Source organism: Camelus bactrianus, chromosome 18 (genome assembly GCF_048773025.1).
Source record: "Camelus bactrianus isolate YW-2024 breed Bactrian camel chromosome 18, ASM4877302v1, whole genome shotgun sequence".
Taxonomy (NCBI): domain Eukaryota; kingdom Metazoa; phylum Chordata; class Mammalia; order Artiodactyla; family Camelidae; genus Camelus; species Camelus bactrianus.
This window is the reverse complement of record NC_133556.1, coordinates 1,554,481-1,575,472: the sequence shown is the minus strand read 5'-3', so window position 1 is coordinate 1,575,472 and position 20,992 is coordinate 1,554,481. Positions and strand designations below refer to the sequence as shown.

At 57.1% G+C, this 20,992-nt stretch overlaps 1 protein-coding gene and 1 long non-coding RNA gene across 3 annotated transcripts in view; one reads left to right on the top strand and one right to left on the bottom strand.

Moving 5' to 3' along the window:
- LOC105078180 (kinesin-like protein KIF19) overlaps nt 1–20,992 on the bottom strand; it is a 39,659-nt gene that overhangs the window by 5,598 nt on the left and 13,069 nt on the right. For both annotated transcript variants that reach the window (XM_074345533.1, XM_074345534.1), the window contains exons 10-17: nt 20,229–20,379; nt 13,359–13,536; nt 12,109–12,292; nt 8,895–9,165; nt 6,556–6,677; nt 4,776–4,900; nt 2,393–2,501; nt 261–650 (exon numbers count right to left, since the gene is read on the bottom strand). In XM_074345533.1, coding sequence (XP_074201634.1) covers nt 261–650; nt 2,393–2,501; nt 4,776–4,900; nt 6,556–6,677; nt 8,895–9,165; nt 12,109–12,292; nt 13,359–13,536; nt 20,229–20,379 — 1,530 coding nt within the window. The remainder of the gene's footprint in view (nt 1–260; nt 651–2,392; nt 2,502–4,775; nt 4,901–6,555; nt 6,678–8,894; nt 9,166–12,108; nt 12,293–13,358; nt 13,537–20,228; nt 20,380–20,992) is intronic.
- Nucleotides 10,183–13,495, top strand: LOC141573864 (uncharacterized). The gene is made up of 3 exons (XR_012500223.1): nt 10,183–11,506; nt 12,447–12,599; nt 13,376–13,495. It is a non-coding gene; the product is annotated as an uncharacterized LOC141573864 (long non-coding RNA).

The window sequence follows — 20,992 nt, the reverse complement described above, 5'->3', positions numbered from 1 at the left end:
AATCACGTTAAGGGGAGAAACTCAGGTCACGAAACTGTATCTCACGGGGGTGATGCCCACGCACTGGTGTGGACATGTGGCTTCAGGTTGGGCAGGAGGGAGATGGTCCCAGAGGAGGTGAGGGTGGGGCCTGGCTCTCCGCTCTCCCTCACGTCTCGGGCCCTCCCGCACCCACCCCCACCATGACTTTGTCCAGGTCAGTCCCTCTGCTGCTCAGTCTGGACCCCTGGGACTGGAGCACCTGGCCAGCGTCCACCCACCGGCTGCCTGCTCCAGGTGCGGGAGGGCGACCACATCCTCCTGGCCTTCCTCTCCATGGAGCGGCCCCTGCCAGGGCTGGCGTGGGGCCACCTCTTTTGTGTTGGGCTGGCCTCCGGGGTGACACAGGGCTTGGGATCCCTGGAGTCGAGGGCTACCTCCTCTGGAGGGTGGAGGGAGGAGCAGCCTCTGCCGCCCTCGCGGTCCTGCACCCAGGAGCGCCGCGTGGCCGCGATGAGAGCGATGCTCTTGGTGCTTGCGGCCATCTCCTTGAGGGCCTGGGTGCTCAGCCTGGCCTGGGCCTCCGGCCTCGGGGTGGGGGTGCCCGGCTCCAGGCCCACCGGGGAGCACAGCTTGGAGACCAAACTGCTCACTCTCCGGGAGCTCGACTTCTGCGGGAAAGGGCAGAGCAGCGGTCAGAGGTCACCGGGCCATCCCTGTGGCCCCAGGTGGGGCCCCCAGAAGCAGACCCAGGACAGCAGTTTATTTGGGGGCAAGACTGCTGGGGGTGGGACGAGGGCCCGGAAGCCGTGTGATGGAGCCAGTGCCTGACAGGGGGCGCCCTGTGAGGCAGAGCAGCGCTGGGGCTTCAGGGTCCACACCCCAGGGCCGAGGGGCCCAGGATGTTTACACAGCTCTCCCGGAGTCACTCCTGGGGGCTCCTCCCACGAGATCCTAACTCCCCAGGACCCCAGCAAGGGCAGATGGCTCCCTGGCAGGGGGCGTCCTCAGCACAGACGCCCGGGCGGTGGAGGCCAGAAGCGTCGGGGCCGCGCGCTTACAGCATCGCTAGCACTGACGAGGGCTCCGGCTTCGTGACAACAGTTCATAAGCAAGGGCCAAGGCGGCCAGCCTGTGGGTGTCCTCGGCCTCCTCCCGCGCTCCCAGCTTGCCCGTCTGCCCAAGGGCGCCTCGCACCTGCCATTCGGCTCCCCACCTCCCGCCCCCTCCCACAAGGGAAGGGGAGCCTTCGTGCCCCCTGGGAGAGGGCCAGGGTGCTTACACGAGGAAGCGGTGGAAGGAAGTGGGGAGGGGAGGCAGGAATGCAGTTCACTCTGTGTGGAGGGGCACTCCGGGGTGGGTCGTGGGGGCTGGGCAGAGGGTCACTGAGCCTCTCAGGGGACGGTGGACGGGCCTCTTCGAGGGTCTCCCAGAGGAAGGAATTGGACTTTTCCTTTTGGTTGTTACCCCATGTTTCTTTGAGTTTAGCACCATTCTGAGGCTCCTGGGTTCGTCATTTTACAGGTGGAGAAATAGGGGCTCAGAGACATGAAGCAACTTGCCCAAAGTCACACAGCTAGCAAGGGACAAAGTGGGGACTTGATCCAGGGCTAACCAGACTGACGCCAGAGCCCAACCTCTCAGCAATTAGACTGTACTGAGCCCTGCCAGCGCCCACACTCTGGAGGAGGGGAAGCCGTGCTCTTTAACTCATTCACTCATTTAATCCTGTGAGGCGGGTGGGGTCACGCCCCACCCACAGATGAGCACAGCAAGGCCCAGCCGAGCTACCAGGAACCAGCAGCAGGGCGAGCAGCCACCTGACTTCTCTGAGTCTCATGTGTTGCTTATAAATCGAGGGTAATGACCACCCCTGCCTCATGCATGGCTGGGGGGAGCGTTTGCAGTGGGGTGAATGTTTGGTGTCCCCCAAATCCATGTCCACCTGGGACCTCAGAGTGTGCCCTTTGGAGACAGGGTCTTTGCAGATGTAATTAAGCTGAGGGCCTCGGGATCAGAACACCCTGGATTGAGGGTGGGCCCTCTGTCCAGTGACGGGTGGGTGTCCTACAAGAGGAGGGGCCCAGAGCCACACAGAGAGGAGGCCTGTGAGGACAGAGGCAGAGATGGAGGACGTGGCCAAGGAGCGCCCAGGGCCGCCAGGCCTGGACCAGGCAGGAGGGACCTGCCCTCAGAGCCTCGGGAGGGACAGCTGGTGGTGGGCTTGGCCTCCAGAACCGGAGACAGCGAACACCTGTGGTTTCAGCTGGTCTGTGGCGCCTTGTCCTGGGCTCAGGACGCGGTCACCGCCATTGCGACAGCTGCTCAAGCAGAGGCCTCCTTCCGGAAGCTGCTCCCGTGCCCACCCCCGAGCTCCCCAGAGCCGGGTGCCGCGAACCCCGCGCACACCAACCTCGCGGATGGGAGGGGTCAGCAGGATGCGGAGGGATGGCGGAGGGAGGAGAGAGTCCTGCTTTCCCAGCTTCCTCGATGGCGTCACTTTCGATGACTTGTAACCGTCGCTGAGGGTGAAACACCAAGGCCTCAGCAGGGCCAGCTGCCAGGGGCCCCGGGTCCTTCATCGTGGCTTGGGGAGGACCAGAGCCTCGCCCTCCAGCCACGGCGGCTCACACGGAGGTTGAGCTGCTGTGGTTTGGGGCCCGGCTGGCTCATTCACCCACCCCCTCATGCATCTGAGCACCTGCCATCGCAAACCGACAGCCGGGGGGCCCTGGGTCCCAGTAGACGTGGCCCTGCCGTGACCACCCTGTGTTCTGAGCCAATGGACATGTGGCCTGCAGGGCAGGCGGTGACACTCGCTCTGACGAGAATGGGCGGCCGGAGCCGACCTCACTGAGGGGCCGGCACAGTGGAGAACCTAGTGGTCTTTGTCCCCAGTCCTGGCGCCGACCTTGAGGTCCCCTTGGAATTTCCGGGACAGAAAGGTGACTGTGGCATTCCCTAGATGTCAGGACAGGGGTGCTCACCACAGAGCCCAGCCCGGTGGCTTGAGGAGGGGAACTCTGGGTCAGTTACGTGGCCAGTGATGTAACCAGTCGTGCTATGTAATGAAACCCCATAAAAACTCTGGTCACTGAGGCTCGGTGGAGCTGCCTGCTGGTGACCATGGGTATGTGCAGGGAGGCCGAGGTGCCCTGACTCCAGGGGGAGAGCGGGTGCCTTGCTCCCCCGGGCCCCTCCAGACCTTGCCCCGTGTGTGTGCTACATAGCACAACTGGAGCCCTAGTTTAGTGCTTCAGTGAGTCCTCTGAGTCATTCTAGGGAGCTATCAAACAAGACGGGGTTGTAGAACCCCCCCAAAGTTGCACTCAGGCGGACAGGAGGGCCAGGGGCCTCGGGACCCCATTTGCGGCTGGCATCTGACATGGGGGCACAGAGCTGAGGACACCCTCATCTCTCTGTGGAGAATGGAGCCCTCAACTGGTGGCATCTGATGGCCAACTCTGCACGGTTAGTGCCGACACAGAGCTGCACCACCCCTGGTGGTGAGACCAGCTGTGGGAGAAACGTCCGGGCCAAAGCCCAAGAATGAGAGTGAAAGGCCACGGCAGGTGCCGGAGGAAGAGTGTCCCAGGCAGGCGGACAGCACGGGCAAAGGCCCCGGGGCAGGGGCCAGCTGAGCACATTCAGGGCACAGCATGGAGACGGGGGTTTGCACAGGAACTTGTGTGGGCGACCTTGGCTGTTGGAGGGGAAGGGACCTCTGACAACCTCACAGCTGTAACTTTCTAGTCTTTCTGTTGTGTCGTCAAAAGGACGGGACATTCCTAGCAGCTTTCCTTCAAGCCAGGTCATCGGTGACGGTGCAAAAGCGAAGCGTCAGGCGCCAAACCCAGGCTCCCTGAGTCGTGGTCTCGGGCTTATTACCCAGAGCAGGAGGGAGAGGCATCTGGTCTGATTGGGGGAGTTGGGGGCACTTTGTTTTGTATACACGTGCACACACACAAGCACACAGGCACAAACACGCACATGCACCCTTGTAAAGCACATGAACCCGTGAGCACACGCAAACATGCATGCTCACACGTACACGCACACACAAACACATGTGCGGGCATGTGTACACACTTGTACACACGTGCACACAGATGCAGGCATGAGCGCACGAAGGGGACCAGCCGTCCCTCTGCCTGGAGCCCTGCGTTTTCATCGCCCCAAAGGGCCTGGATCAGGCAGGCGCCCTGCAGCCGCATGCAGCATCTGGGCGTTTGCTGCGACCTGCAGAAGGCCCACCGTCAGGCCACCTTGGACAGACCACCTGCTGGCACCCTGGCTTCGGGCATCCAGCCCCCGGTGCTATGAGAAAATAATCTCTGTTGTCTGAGTCACCCGGCCTGTGACATTTTGTTTCAGCAGCCTGAGCTAGGACAGGGACACCAACTGGGAAAACATCACTTGTTAAATCTAGGCGATGAGTCTGCGCTGCTCAGTTTGCTAGTCTATGTCTGGGTGGGCAGGAAACACCAACAGAGAAGTGAAAAAGGCGGAAAGCATCGAGGTTGGGAGGACGGGCTCACGGTGAACAGAAACCACACAGGGGTGAAGCTGTCTTTCTAGCATCAAACTCCAGCCTCATACCTGCTCCGTGTGGCGAGCACCTCCCAGGTCGTATTTATTCTCCTTAAAACGACCCCGCGGAGACGGGGACAGGAGCCGCCCTTCTCGAGAGGAGCGGGGCCTCTAAGACATGCCCAGGGTCATGAGTCCACTGCGCTGGCCGGGCTCCTGCCGGCCTGCCTCCAGCTCCCTGCCCCAGCCCCGCCTCACTCCCTTACCTGTCGGTCTCCAGCAGCATGGGCGGCAGCTTGAACTGGGCCCCCCACGGGAGGTCCTTCCTGTCGTCCGGCTGGTCTTGGCTGGGCTCCTCTGATGGCGGGGATGTGTTCAGAACAGAGCCGTCCTGGGACCAGACAGAGGAGTGGGGTGAGGTAGCAGGGACCACGGACACGGTGAGCTGGGTTGTCCAGCAGAGGCCTCGAGGGACCACAGGAAGGTCCTGTTCCCTCGGCCACCACCGCACGAGGGAATCTTCAGTTCTCTGCTGCCCCTCCCGCCACAGACAGAAAGGAGGTCTGTGCAAGGCCGAGTGCCCAGGGACCACCGGGTACGGCCTTGACCCCAGAGTAGAACAGTGCCTGAGGGGCATGCTCATGGTCAGAGTGCCCTTGAAAGCCAATAGGGCCTCGAAAATCACACACAGAATCACCATAGGATCCAGCAATCCCACTCCCAGGTCTGCAGCCAGAAGAATTCAAAGCAGGACTCGGACAGACACTTGTACGCCCACGTTCAGAGCAGCCTTATTCACAACAGCCCAAAGGTGGAATGACGCAAGTGTCATCGATGGATGAGGGTGAACACAATGCGGCCCACTCACACAGTGGGATGTGACTCAGCCTTGAAAAGCAAGGAGACTCTGATGCCTGCCGCACCGTGGAAGGACCTTGAGGACACAGTGCTCAGTGACATAAGCCAGACACAGAGGACAGACACTGTGATTCCGCTCCTGTGAGTCCCTGGAGGAGTCAGAGTCACAGAGATAGAAAGCAGAGGGTGGGGAGAGGGGCTGGGGGTGCTGCGGAGAGGAGCCCGTGGTTAACAGGGACAGAGTCTCAGTTTGGTACATCAGCCTTCCTGAGCTCTGTGAGGCCTCCTGGCGAACTGAGCCTGAGGGTGGTCTTGGGGTCCCTGACACTTACCATAGGACAAGGATTGTTTTAAAACAGACACATGTGTGGGAGGAAGGGGAGAGGACAGCACACAGCAAGCACATTCTGCAGGTGGACACCAGACGTATCAGTGGGGACTGAACCAGCTGGTGCAGGAAAGCCAGCCCCGCCGGTGGCCGCAGCCGGGAACTACCCAGACCCACGCGGCACCGCGCCCAAAGTTACAATGTCGGGACCTGGTCCTCTGTAATGAGGGGTTGGGGGTAGCTTGAGATACAGTCAGATCCCTGGATCCCTCCCTCACACCACACTTCTGGGCATCTGCCCCTTACCCACTCTGGCTGAGAGTTTATCCTTTCTAATACTGAGAAGGTGGGCGGGAGGTGGGGGGACCAGGCCTCATTGAGGGCATAAGGAGAGCTTGTGACAGCCCTGTTTGTCTAAATAAAGAACGCAGAGCCACCCCGCCACTAGCCCTTCCTCCCTAGCGAGTCCCCAGAATCCACACCAGAGGCCATCCTCATGCAGAACCCTGGAGGCACTTCTCCCCAAAGAACCAACAAGCCCTAAAAATCTCTCTGAGGTTCCCCAGAAGACGCCTTTCTGGGGTCACTGGGAAACAGGGTCCACCCCACACTCAGGCTCCTTCCCTCCGGCCTTTCGTCTCCCACAAGGGATCCTTGCAACAGCCAAGGGTCACCCACCGTGGGAGCAGCACACAGGCCCCCCCAAACAGGGATGCCTTCCCAGAAAGCTGCCTGGACCCCGGCCTGTGGCACGGCCCCAGGCAGCCTGATTCATGGGGTTTCCCAGTTTCCTCCTCCCTTTGCCGGGGCTGGTCCCCTCCAGGGCTGGCGCCCTGAGGTGGAGGCCGAGGCGGACTCACCCGCAGAGAGCAGGACATCACAGTGTGCAGCAGCAGCAGGCGGTTCAGCGTGCCCGCGCCCAGCTCCCGGGAGTAGAGGCGGAGCCGCTGTTCCAGCCGCTCCGGCACCGCGATGCCACCATCTGCAGGAGTTGGGGAGGGCAGGATTGGGCGAAACATCTGCCACTTGTTAAAAAGACAGTGTCTCTTTTGGAGGTTTGAAGGCAAATGTTCCAACCTGATAAAAGTTTTTCCTAGAGAGTGGGGTTTCTATCGATCGCCTTATTTATGCTCCTAGCTTAAAAGTTTTCTATTATGTTCATGTATTGCCTTCTAATCATAAAATAATATTATTAACAATTCCAAAGTATAGATAAAATTTAATTTAAAAGTTAGAGAGCTGGGTGGGTAGAGCTCAGAGGTAGAGCGTGTGCTTAGCGTGCACGAGGTCCTGGGTTATACTCCCAGCACCTCCACTAGAAAAAAAAAAGTTGAAGAACCACTCCTAGGTGTATACTCAAAAGAATTGAAAACAGGTGTTCAAACAAAGACTTGAACATGAATGGTCACAGCAGCACCATTCACATTAACCAGAGGGTGGAAACAACCCTCGTATCCGCCAACCGACTAACAGAGAAACAAAACGTGATGTGTCAGTGGAATGTTATTCAGCTCCTAAAGGAAAGAAGTTCAAACATCTGCTGTAATGTGGATGTGCCTCCAAAACACTACACTAAGCCGAAGAAGCCAGACACAAAAGGCCACACGCCATGGGATTTCCCTCACAGGAAAAGTCCAGAAAAGGCAGAGCCGTAGAAACAGAAAGTAGAGGAGTGTTTCCAGGGGCTGGGGGAGTGGGGGATGGAGAGCTGCTGATGGGGACTGGGCCTTCCATGGACTAGCAGAAATGTTTTGGGTCTAGAGGTGATGGCTGCACATCGTATACTTTAAGATGATGAATTTTATGCCACAGAAATTTTACTTCAATTTAAAAAATTAAAGTAAGAAATTAAAAGACAGCATAATTATGGCTTTGACAAAATTTGACTGCTTACAGGCAGGGGCTGGAAAGGGGTTGGGTTATAGATAACCTGACTTCTCTTCCAAAACTTTCCTTAATGTTATTACAGTGTTTTTAAATAAAGTGCCTATTTCCCATTATAAAAGGAACTGTGAGATGCTTCCCCAAAGGGAAAAACTCATTATCCAGCTTAAATCAGTGTTGACCTTAAAAACAAGATGGTGGTGACGGTGGTGGTTATTATGGTGGTATTGATGGTGGTGGTGGTGGTGATGTGGGTGGTGGTGATGGTGATGATGGTGGTGGTGATGGTGATGATGGTGGTGATGGTATGATGGTGGTGGTGATGGTGATGATGGTGGTGGTGATGGTGGTGATGGTGGTGATGGTATGATAGTGGTGGTGGTGGTGATGGTGGTGGTGGTGTGGGTGGTGGTGGTGGTGGTGATGTGGGTGGTGGTGATGGTGATGATGGTGGTGGTGATGATGATGGTGGTGGTGGTGATGTGGGTGGTTGTGGTGGTGGTGATGTGGGTGGTGGTGATGGTGATGATGGTGGTGGTGATGGTGATGATGGTGGTGATGGTATGATGGTGGTGGTGATGGTGATGATGGTGGTGGTGATGGTGATGGTGGTGATGGTGGTGATGGTGATGATGGCGATGATGGTGGTGATGGTGGTGATGGTGGTGATGATGGTGGTGGTGATGTGGATGGTGATGGTGATGGTGGTGATGATGGTGATGGTATGATAGTGGTGGTGGTGCTGATGATGGTGGTGGTGATGGTGATGATGGCGATGATGGTGGTGATGGTGGTGATGGTGATGGGGCAGAGCTAAGAGGCAACAGGAAAGACAAGGGGTCACTGCCTGCACAGGTGCTGGCCAGGAGCAGGGTTGCCCACTACACATGGGGCCTGAACACTAAAGAAGAGGTGGGAAATGTCATAACAACGTACAGCTGTGAAAAAATCTAGATATTCATCAGCAGAGATGGATAAACAAATCATGGTGCATTCCCGCAGACGAGGCAGATTCCACTCAGCACAGTTTCTACCCGTAAGTGAGGAGTGCACAGCATGGAGTGCGTGGTCTGGTCCTGCCAGTGTAAGAAATCTGTTTACACGCACACGCACCACACAGACCCTCTGTGGTGGACGTGCAGGTGGCTGGGCGTGGTGGGCAGGGACTGGGTTGGGACGGAAGGGAGACAGGTGTCTCCTGGCATGCCATCTAGGATGTGACTTTTTTTGGACCATGTACACTGCCTCCTCTTTCCAGAAACTCGCAGTAATAGAAATCAGAGCCTCGGGCATGGCGCGGGGCGGGCTGGCTCACCCTGCAGCAGCTGCCGCTGGTCCTGGATGATCTGCTCGCAGAGCAGCCAGTGCTGGTGGTAGCGCTGGATCACGAAGTCCTTCTGGCAGAGCAGGTTCTTCCTGCACAGGCTGCTGGCCTGCAGCTCCGTGTTCTCCACCTCCAGCTCGTGGGCCCTGCACAGTAGCCGCAGCACCTCCCCCTGGTCCTCGCTGATGACCTGTGCAGGCAGCAGCTTCTCCATCTGCGAGACCTTCTTCTTGGCATTGGCCAGACGCTGCTCCAGCCCAGCCTGGCGGGGAGACAGCATTCAGGGCGGGTGCCCAGGGTCTCTGTTCCCCCACTGCTCGTTCTCACGGGCTGGGGTTTGCAAACTGTACTCAGGGAAACACGGGATTGGCTCTGAGGCCACGAGGCTGTCACCCTGCATTAACCATGCCGATTACTTTCTGTTCTGACACTTTTGCATCTTGGGCCCTGCTGACCCTGCAGGGACTCCTTCTCCTGGGGGTGTCCAAGTTCTACAGACAGTGAACCCCACTCCCTCAGACACGCTTTCAAATGCAAACCAGCCAACCCAGAGCCCTCCCCCCTCCCCCTCCTCTGTGGGCTCCCACACTCTAGGCCACTGTCCCCCTGCCCTCGTCACCAGGGACAGCCCCTGTGCCCCAGAGCCTGCTGGAATGACCCAAACTAGCTGACCCCAAGCCTGCTCACTCTGCCCTGTCCATTCCTTCTGCAGAAGCCGCAACGCCCCGCCCTCTGCCTCCTGACCCACCCCGGTGCACGGCACCCCGTGCCCCCTCCTCTGGGGAGCTGTGAGTGACACACCGTCTCTCCAATGGCATCATCTCCTGCCCGGCAGACATTATCGCACCTCGAATGTCCTGTTAACGCATGTGGCGTTTTAGAACACACTCCCTGGGCCCGCCCCTCACCACTGGGTCTGCTCTGCCGTGGGAAACCGGTGCTGCCCGTTTTCACACTATGAAGCCTTCGCAAGCTGCTTCTGGTCCTCACAGAGTCTTCTCTGAGGCAGTGCCCTTGCAGCCCCGTGTGGCAGCCCTCTCACCTGCACCTCAGGTCCTGGCTCTCTTGAGCCAAAGCAGGACATGAGAAGGAGCAGTATGGGCCCAACTCGCCCACTACTGCCCCGGGGAACTGCTCCCCACCAGCGGGGGGCCTGGGAGACCTGCCCGGGCCCCTCACCTCACTCAGTGCATCAGTCAGGGCTCTGGAGAGACAGAAGCAACAGGAGAGAGAAGCACACATGTATACGTCTTCACATCTGCTTGAGTAGATGTGTGTTTATGTACGTTTATATGAGATAATATATGCACGACACATGTGCGTACACGCACATGTGTACATACAAACATATACGTATACACACACACATACACACACAGAGAGATTTCTTTTAAAGAACTGGGGCTGGCGAGTCCAAATCGCATAGGATAGGCCAGTAGGTTGGAAGCTCAGGCAGGAGCTGATGCTACAGTCTTGAGGCAGAATCCTTCCTTCTCTGGGAAAGCTGAGTTTTAGCCGGCAAGGCCTTGCAGCTGACTGGGCGAGGCCCGGGCACACCACTGGGGTGCTCTTCACTTACAGCCGACTGAGCACAGGTGTCGGCTGCCCTGCCAAACTCCTTCCCAGCTGCACCTCAATTTACATTTTATCAAATCACTGGGTGTGCTGGCCGGGCCAAGCTGGCAAAAAAAGTCACCACCACCCCACGTAAAGCCACCCAGGTGCTCAGACAGTAACTCTCGGGCTGGAGCTGCCTGCGCGTCCGGCCCCCAGATCACGTTCCCAGGAGCAGGTGGGATAACAGTCCGGTGCAGCCCACGAGGGCGAGCCCCCGCCTTTGGCTCCTTCACCCCCTGGGATCGAGACGGGACCGCTTTGGGGGGAGTCGGCTCCGCTCCCCCAGCAAGACCCTGCTCTCCTCCCGGAGGTCCTGCCCGAGCCCCCGGCCGAATCAGCTGCCCCTCGGCCAGCTCCCCAGCTCCCCGTCCTCCGGCTGTCATCCGGCTGCCGTACTGAATTGTGACTAGCTGTGTTTGGGTTTCTTCCCGGGAGCCTGACAGCCTAAGTCACAGAGGGCGTCTTACACGTTTTTCCATCCTCTGGGCCTGGCGTTGGGCTGGACTCTTAAAACACTGATTTGACATTGGCTGGCTGATCGCCTATCGACTTGATTCACTGATGGGCCCACATCCTCATGCTACCTCGCATCCCGATGTCTAGATGTGGCTCTTGAGGGCCCTGCTCTCCGCTGAGGCACACCATCGGTTTGAGAAAAAGGCATTTTTCTTATTTTTAAATGTTGAAGGATTTTTGAAGTGAGATCAGGTAATCTCCAAATTGCTGCAGGCAGATGCAACAATATTAAAAGTTCTTTGGTTTGGCAAATAGCTTGCAAGTGAAATAAATGCTGCCTGCTTTTAGCAACATGATATCATCAGATGCCTTCTCTGCCTGCCCGAAAATACTCCTGCTCATGTTTGACTAAGGGGCTGAAGTAGTAGCCAGATACACTGGTGTTTTCCCCAAACTCTCCGTGGCGCGCCCAGCCCATCACTGCCTGCAGGGAGGCCATCAGATCACTAGCCACTGTGAAAGCAGCTCCTGTAAGTAGCCAGCTCTTCTCAGAAAATGGGACTGTGAGAATGCCCCCTCCAGACGGGACCCTGGAGTCTGGGAACCCTCTGGCCACGTTCCTCGGCCCTGTGCCACGTGCCAGAGGCCAGACTCTGGAGGACTTGGGGGACGCTGACCGAGGGCGCCGAGCGGGATTAAAGTGCCACCCACGTGGCGGGACTGCAGGGCCGCTCGGAGAGGGAGGCTTTGCCCTTCCAGGGGGAGGGGGCAGCCAGCCGTCCCCAGAGGGGCAGATGGGGGTCTCGGTGGACACCACACCACCATCCTGCCCCATTTCTGCCGCCTCCTGCCCTGTGCCCAGCCCCGCAGTGTAGGCGTAACTCTAGCTGGAAGGGGCATGGACTTCGGAGTCGGGCTCAGGTCAGGTCCCAGCTCTGCTCCGCCTGCTCTCTGGGGGTTTGGGACAATTTATCTCGTCCCTCTGAGCCCCGTCGTTCACATCTATAGGATGGTCGTGGTTGGCTGTACACCAGTGACTACTGTCAGAGGGCCAGTGCACTGGCTGCCGTCAGTGTTAGCAGCTGTCACCACACTGCTGTGACCGTGGACATGCCCGGTCCCTCTCCCCTACCTTGAGGGCCGCCGTTCTCCGCTGCTCTGCCAAAAGCATGCTGACCTCCTCTCTGGCCAGGGCCACCTCATGTGGCTCTGCAGACTCGCCCTCGCCCCCGTCTGCATTGGCCTCCACGGGCTCCTGGTCCCTCCCGGGCGTGCGGGCCCTGCACACGAGGTGGTAGGTCCTCTCTCGCTCCCAGCTGCAGCCACAGCAGAGGGGTCAGGGTCAGAGGGCGGGCCGCCCGGGCTGGGAGTCCCTCTTGGCCCCCAGCTGGGCTACTCGCAGGCATGGGCATGAAAATGGGGCAGAACTGGGCCTGCTATCCGATCTCTTCTCTGCGTATGAAAAACAAGAAGGCGTGAACGCGAACTGGGAGGAAGTAAAGAAGCAGCAAACACTTGCGGTGGGGTCGCCGAGGGACCGAGCTCAGGACCTTGCAGCCAGGCCTCCCCACCTCCAGCCCCAGATGGGGCCGGGGCACCCGGGCGACCACGGCCACCTGCCAGGTACACGCGCCCCGGTTCCCTCAGCTGTGAAACTCGATGACAACAGCACACCTGGGGCTCTGGGAGGGCTGCCTGGGGTGACCTGGCTCAGGGCAACACCTCCAAAGCTGCACATCGGGCGCCAGATCCAACCCAAAGTACAATGAGGATCGTGTGGAAACTGTGGGGGGAGGAGCCCCTGAGGGGGCAGGGCTGGGAGCAGCGGCACATACTTCTACCCGAATTCCTGCAGTGTGGGCCATGCCGAGTGTGTAGTTAAGAAAATGAGCAGGAAGGAGGAGGAGAAATGGAAGTCACAGCGCCGGGGCCCGTGAGCAGGGTGGCCATGCGTCCTCGTTTGTCGGGGGTATCCCGGTGACACCTGTCATCCCAGTGTGATTGCTAATAGCACCCTTCACCCCTCAGTGAGTCCTGGTCTGGACAGTAAATTGCACGGCCAGTCCCTCTGCACACGGTCAGTTATTCACAGGGGTATGACCCTTGAGTGAGTGTGGACTCGGGGAGAGAGCTCCAGCCTAGTGGGCGCACAACCTCGGGCAAACCTGCATCCCCTCTGACCTCAGTATCCTCGCCGCAAAATGGGATTAACCCTAACCCGCCAGGGCTGGCCCTGGACTCTGCCTTGGCTGAAGCCCCCCCTTGGGGACCTGAAGGCAGTAGAGGGAGGCTGGACAACAGCAAAAGAAGGAGGTCCCCTCGGAGCTTCCCCGCCCCCGGCCCCACTGGCCTCCCCTCCCCGGGCTGGGCGGGCTGGCTCACTCTGCGATGGTCAGCAGGTGGCGGGACGTGTCTATGTGCAGCTCGACATTGGTGTTCTCCAGCTCCAGCAGGCTGCGCCTCATCTCCAGCTGCTCCTTGAAGGCCCCGATGAGCTGTGCCCGGACCTTGTTCATCTGCAGGCGGCTATCCTCCTCTGCATCAGGAGGGGGGATCGTGGCTGGGGGCAGGAAGAGAGCCAGCTGCACCGGGAACAGGGCCACCCAGGCCAGGGCTGACTCCATGCTTGCCCATCAGCATAGGATCCGGCCCAAGGAGGGGCTTTATATACAGTGTGGATGGATGGGTGGATGAAGGGTGGAGGGTGAGTGGGTGGATGAAGGGTGGAGGGTGGGTGGGTGGATGGCTGGATGAATGAATGAGAAGATGATGGATGGATGGGTGAATAAATGGGTGGATAATTTAGAGGGAGTTAGACTTTCTTTGCCTGGGTTGAGGTCAGGTTACCTGGATCTGAGTCTCAGGAATCCAAGGAGGAGTGGGGCTGGGCTAGCCATCTCGCCTCAGACCTCACTTCCTCAGGGAAACCCTTCTGGACTCTCAATCTGGGTCCATCCTTCCTCTGATAACATCCTACCTTCTCCTTGCCGGTCCTCTGCATATTGTTAACCAGGTAACATTGTGTGATAAATGTTCGGTACCTGCCTTTCCTGCTGGAACGTCAGTTCCACAGAACAACACTATTCTTGTCTTTCTGTCCCCATGGGGAGTTCCTACCTAACAGTTGTCTGGTGATTAGTCAGAGGCTTTCCCTGCCTGCCCCGGTAGAACGTGCCACTGTGGTCACGTGTCTCGGTGCTCCCAGCCTTGACGTCGGTGTTCAAGGGGTCCCTTTTCCCTAAACGTCAAGCAATCTGGGAGTGGTGAAATAAATCATGGTCCATCCGGACGACCAAATCACTGCAGGCATTAAAACAAAGCCGCGGGGGAGTACACGGTAGCCCAGCAGCGACCCCAGCAGAGCCCCGCATACCAGCGCCCCACTGCCGCCCGAGGCTTGCCACAGCAGGACCCAGGGGGAGCCTGTCATGCCCTCAGGGCTCACCATGAGACCCCCTTCCCTCCGTGACACTGCCCAGCTTCTCCATTAGGCCCATCAAGACCAGCCCCAATAACTAAGAGGCCAGCGGGGTGAGAGCCGTTATGGCATGCACCCCTGTTGACCCCTGACCCCGAAGAAGCCCAAGCTTCCTGGTCGTCACCTAGCTTCACAGATTCTCTACAACAGCCCCCTCCAGCCCCACAAACCCTCTGCTGGCCCCAGGGGACGCCATCTGTCATCAACCGCGGCCCCTCTTCTTTGAAAGTTTCCTTCACCCTTTTGCTCCACCAGAAATCTGAGCCCCAAGTCTACCACCAAGAAAGAGGCAACCGTGTGCACCAGGAGGCTGTGTGCCTGGAAAGCCCCGAAGTGCCCATCGCAGCACGGCCATCCTATGGGCACTCTGCAGCTGTCACAGAGATGAGGTGGCCCCACACGTGCTGCTGGACGGCCTCCAAGGCTCATCCTTGGACGAGAGAAGCAAGTTAAAGAAGAGCAGCTACGATAGTCCAACGTCATTTATGCGCAGAGCCAGTGCCGGCCACCCCTGTGGACGTGCACGCACGCAAACCATGCGCCTCTCTGGATGCAGTTGTGTCCACAGCGCTGCACAGAAAAAGGCCCAGGAAGGTGCACGTCAAAGCGATAGCAGTGACCTCGAGGAATTAGAAAAAGAACAAACTAAACCCAAATGTAGCTGGAGGAGGGGGAGAGCAAGGGTGGAGCAGAGACGCACGAAAACGACGGGAAGGAGCAACGAGGCTACGAGCTGGCTTCTTGGAAAGATAAACCAAATGCACAAGCCTTTAGCCAGACTGACCAAGAGAGAAAGAGAGAGAGAGACTCAGATAAATAAGATCACAGATGAAAGAGGAGCCATTACAACTGGTACCACAGAAATACAGAGAATCGTGGTTACTGTGATCAACTCCACACCAACAAGCTGGCTAATCGAGAAGAAAGGGATAAATTCCTAGAAACATACAACCTATCAAGCCTTCATCATGAAGAAACAGAAAATCTAAGCAGACCAGTAATGAGCACAATGATTCAATCAGTGGCCGGAAACCTCTTGACAAAGAAAAGCCCAGGGCCTGACGTCTGCACGGGTGAATTCTGCCAAACATTCAAAGAACGATTAACACCAATACTCAAACTCTTCCAAAAAGTTGAAGAGGAGGGGATACTCCCAAATTCATTTTACAAAGCCAGCATTCCCCTGGTACCAAAACCAGACAAGGGCGCTACATGAAAAGAAAGTACAGGCCAGTATCTCTCACTGATACAGATGCAAAGAAGTCTCAACAGAACACTAGCGACCCGAATCCCATGGCAGGTCAGAACACCGCACACCATGGGCACGTGGGTGCAAGGACGGTTCCACGTACGCAGAGCAGTGATGGTGATGCCCCACGCGGACAGGATGGAAGACAAAAATCATACGATCAACTCAACAGATGCAGGAAGAGTGTTTGAGAAAACCCAGAGTCCTTTCATGACAAAAAACTGTCAACAAAGTAGGTGTGGGAGGAACGTACCTCAACATGACAAGGGCCACATGTGACACGCCCACGGCTAACGTCACACTCAGTGGCGACGGGCTGACGTCTTTTCCTCTCAGGTCAGGAGCATGCCCGGGGTGCCCAACCTCACCCTCGCATCGAACACGTACTGGCAGCCCCCGCAGAGCAGCCGGGAGGGAAGAGAAGAGGCCCCAGATCAGAGAGGAAGAAGCAAACCTGTCTGTTTGCCAGCGACGCGATTTTATGCATAGAAAATCCCAGATGTCACAAAAACCGTCAGTCACGTCTAAGTAAGGCTGGAAACGAATGACGGTGTGGCATCTCTGGCTCTCAGGACAGTCCTCCCCGAGGTGGCTGTCCTCTCTCCTGGCCCCCTCTGACCGCTGAGGCTGAGGCTCCTCCCGGCCCCTCAGGGCGTGTGTTCTCCCCAGTGTTGTTCTCAGAAGGCAGTGCCCGCGGCCCACCGCCAGCGCCCCCTCGGGCGCAGCCCGCTCCCCCTTCTGCACGGACGGTCTCCACACCAGCCTTCTGAGTGTCTCCTCCCACTTCTCTCTCATCACTCCTGGTGACTCCAAAATCCTCAGACAATCCAGCCACCACCCAAGGGCCTTCGTTCCTTGACCTCCTGTCCTCTGGACCTGCTGCCCTCCCTCCCCTGACCAGCAACCCCCAGCCCAGCCCTGGGCCGGCCGTCCGCACGGCTGCAGGCCCCCCGCCCGCCTCCCGCTCTGTCAGCCCCTCCGGCCCCAGAAGTGTCCAGTCCACCGACTCCGCCGTGTCCGGGGTGTTGCCCTCACCCTAAGAACCACATGCTCTCAATTCCGTTATGTTTTTTAAAAATTTTCAAATCTTCCTCTTTCCAGCCTTTAGATAGAAACACATAGAAATACAGAGCCCAGAGGAACCTGCAAACGCACAAGCAGACGGGAAGAAACGCCACAAGACCCACGGCCCAGTTTCCTCCAGAAGAATTTAAAGGGGGGCGGGGAAGCCCATAGAACAAAAGAGACATAAAAGTTTAAGATTTATCAGCCAAACTCAGGATGTGGACTCTCTTAGGATCTTAGTTCAACAACAAAAGAGATTTGTTGCATCGCTCAGACTGTCGGAAATTTGAACACCTGCCGGCTCTCTGATGATGTGGACAAGTTACTGTTAACGTTCTTTAAGGTGTGGAAATGGTACTGTAGTTATGTTTTTGTAAAGAGCCTTGATTTTTTAGGGATTATAGGCTGACACGTTTATGAATAAAATGCTATGATGTCTGGGGTTTGCTTCAAGATGGTAGGATGAGGGAAGTGCGCGGACGGATGGGGAAGGACACAGGCGGGGGCGTGGGTGCTCACGAGGGTCACTGGGCTGTTCTGTCTCCTTCCGTGCGGACTGGAAATTCCCCGTATCAGTAGCAGGAGCATTTTCTTCTCCCTCGTTCACAGCTGACCTCGGTCGTCACCCAGCCTCCTCCCTCAACTCCCGTTCTGGTCTGCAGGCAAAACCCCAGCTGTGGAGAACCCTCCACCTGCCCCACAACGGCCTTAGGAAAAGCCCAGCTCTTCTGAGTGGCTCCCATCTGCTTCACAGCTGCACATCCCGGGGGGCTCCAGCACGCCACTGTCCTGCTCACTCTCTCCTCGGCCTCCCGTTACACTCAGGGTAAACCCAGGCCCCTTTCCACGTCTTTCCAGCCTCGTCTCCCACCACGTGTGCCAGCCACATCGGCTGCCATCTGCCCTGGAACTCATCAAACCCACCCCCACCCCAGGGCCTCCGCACAGGCAGCTCCACTGACCGGGATCTGCACGGCTCTGCCCTCCCTCCCTGAAGTGCGGCCTCCCCGGCGAGGCCTTTCCACCCACTCAGCGTACGCAGCGCCCTCCCCTCCTCCCGCCCTCTGTCCCCTGCCCACTGTATCCTCCTCCTTTGAGAACGTACCTTCTTGCGGGCGGGGCCCCCCAGACCTCACTCCCCCTGCACCCCCAACGCTGATCTGCACCTGCTACACAGTAGGCACCCAAGAAATGTGCGAAAAGAGCACAACCCTGACTGATTTTGCTGTGCGTGCGTGAGCTGGTTTGTCTAGGGGCCCAGAAGGAAACGGCGAAACACTAACTGCGGCATCTTCAAGTTGTGGGGTAGTGGGCGGCTTATCTTTTCTTCTTCTTACACTTTGCTGTCAGCTCCGGGCTTTGAGGGATAAATGTCCATCACCCTTATAATCAGGAACGTCTCTAAATACGATGTATTTACACAGGGAACACGGGAACAGGCTTTTGTGATAAATATTCGAGTAACACCGCGAGACTTAAAGACCCCTTGACATCTCTCTGATCGCCTGCTCGCCCATCCCAGTCCCCCACCCCCAGGAGACCACCGCTGGCATTTTGGTGTGTCCCCTCCGAGTTTTTTCTGTGCGGTGTTGTGCATAAGGAGATGTCTGGAGTTTGGGTGGGAGAGTTGTATCAGGCTGTGGGCAGCACTCTTTAACTTGATTTCCCGCCCAGCAGCCTGTCTTGGAGGCCGTCTGTCTGCGCAGGTGGGTCTTCCCTGTCTCTGTAACACCTGCAGGGCGGTCCGCAGGAGGGACCACCACTAGCTTGTCCCACCCCCTTTGATGGGCGCTGTCTCGTCGCACAGCCCCCTTGGGCACGAGAGCGCGTGCGCCGCATGGTGGATGTGGGGGAAATTGCTGGGGCACAGAACACGGTGCAGGTCAAGTGTGAGCAGACGCTGCAGATCAGCCTCCAAGGAGACACGTTAAGTTAGGCTCCCGGTAGCTGTGTTTGGGGCTGCCGTTTCCACACCTTGTTGTACGTGAGCCGCTTAATAGTGCCCGGCATCTCAGCTTCAGCCGGTCCAGTAAGTGAAGACTGGCTCAACCTGCATCTCTATTTCCTCATGGACTGAGAGTCTTTCCCTGTGTTTATGGCCACTGGAAACCCTCTGAACTGCCTATTCATTTCCTCATTTCCTCGTATTTTTTAAATTGGGCTGTTTGCTCTTTCTTACTGATTTTCTAAAGTCCTTTATTTACCACGGCAAAGCTTGTCTTAATAGCCAAAAGCACATGTGCGTGTGTGTCTGTGCACGTGTGTGTGTGTGCGCGTGTGTGTACTTAGCCAGACTTCGTTAACAGGGTTTTTTTTTTTTTTTGGCAGGGGAGGGAGGTAATTAGGTTTATTTATTTTTAATGGAGGGACTGGGGATTGAACCCCAGACCTCGTGCCTGCTAAGCACACGCTCTGCCACTTGAGCAACACCTTCCCCCAACAGGCTGGGTTTTTTTAATTGAAGTATAGTTGGTTTACAGTGTTGTGTAAGTCTCTGGAGTGTAGCATGGTGATTCAGTGATAAACACACACACACACACACACATTCTTCACGATGAGTTACTACAAGATATTGAACGTAGTTCCCTGTGCTGCACAGTAGGACATTGTTGTTTATGTATCTTACATACAATAGTTTGTAGCTGCAAATCCCAAAAGCTCTCAATTTATCCCTCCCCGCCTGTCACAGGTATTTTTTAGGAGCACCTTTTAAACTTACTGATTAATTTGATCATTTTAGGGTAAAGTTGTGGTGTGCTGTCCCCCAAAAGGAGGCCGACAGCCCACTGATCTGGGGAGACGGGAGGAATGAGGGAAGCCGCCCAGTGGGTGTGGGTTCCACTCGGGGGGGTGGAGGCTTTCTGGAAGGAGACAGAGGCCAGGGCTGCCCAGCACGGTGGATCTGCTGGGGAACCGTTCACTCTAAGGTGGTGAACTTCATGTTCTGTGAGCTTTGCTGCAGTGAACTTTTTTAAAGGCACTAGATGCTGATGTTGGGGGAGCTGGGCGCTCTAGACCATCTGCAGCTTTTCTGTAGGTTTAAAATTATTCCAAAACAGAAAGATTATTTGGGGGAGGGGCACTTAGGTTGTATATTTATTTTAATGGAGGTGCTGGGGATTGAACGCAGGGCCCCATGCATGCTAAGCACGTGCTCTACCACTGAGCTGTACCCTTCCCCTTGAAAAGTTACTTAAAAAAATAAAAATCTGACTTGGGAAGGAAAAAAAAAGTAGATGGGAAAGAAGAAAAGCAGCAAAGAGATACAGGAGGAAGGGATCAGGTGAGGTGGGGGAAGACAGCCGGCTCACAGTTAGAGCCAAGGCGGGCGCTGGCCCGGTCACCCCGGGAGGCCCAACAGGGCTGGGAGCGGGGGCGGTGCCGGGGCCCCGGGCGGGACGCTCGGCGCGGACCCCGTGCCAGGCGGGGCAGGAGGCGCCAGGCGTGTGCTCGGCCGTACCTGGAGCGTCCTGGACACCAGGCTCGCTTCGCCCTTGCTCCTCCTGCTTCTCGACCTTGCACTGGAGGCGCTCGATCTCCCTGCGCAGGTCGGAGATGACGTCCGTGTACTGCGTGATGTGGTAGGACACCTTCAACAGGTTGCGCTTGACCTGGGGGCAGGACGCGGCCAAGGTCAGGGCCAGGCGGCTGCCCCGCGGAGGACCCCTTTCCCGTGAAGGGTTTACGCCAGAAACACGCAAGCACGTTTTGTCACAAAAATTCACATCAGCACTACTGGGCCGTAAAAAGGAAAGAGACTCTGACACCTGTTACAGCGTGGCGGGACCTCGAGGACACGGTGCTCAGAGAAATAAACCAGACACAGAAGGACAGACACTGTGTGATTCCACTTCTACGAGGTCCCCGGAGAGTCAGAGTCCCAGAGACAGACAGCAGAGGGTGGGGGCCGGGGGCTGGGGGAGGGGGACAGGGTTTCAGGCTGGGAAGATGGAGGATTCTGGAGAAGGACTGTGGTGATGGTTGCACAAGGCAATATGCTCAATGCCACTGAACTGTAACATTTAAAATGGTTAAAGCGGTGGATTTTGTTATGTATATTTTGCCAGAAATTTTCAAACAACCCAGAAGTTTTTGAAAACCCTCCCCCTGGGGAACCACTGCTACCACGTTGGCGTGCATCCTTCTGGATTGCTTTCTGTGCCATTTCGAACGTACATACGAACCTACCCAGAGAGAGACCTCTGGGGAGTCTCTGGGTGTAGG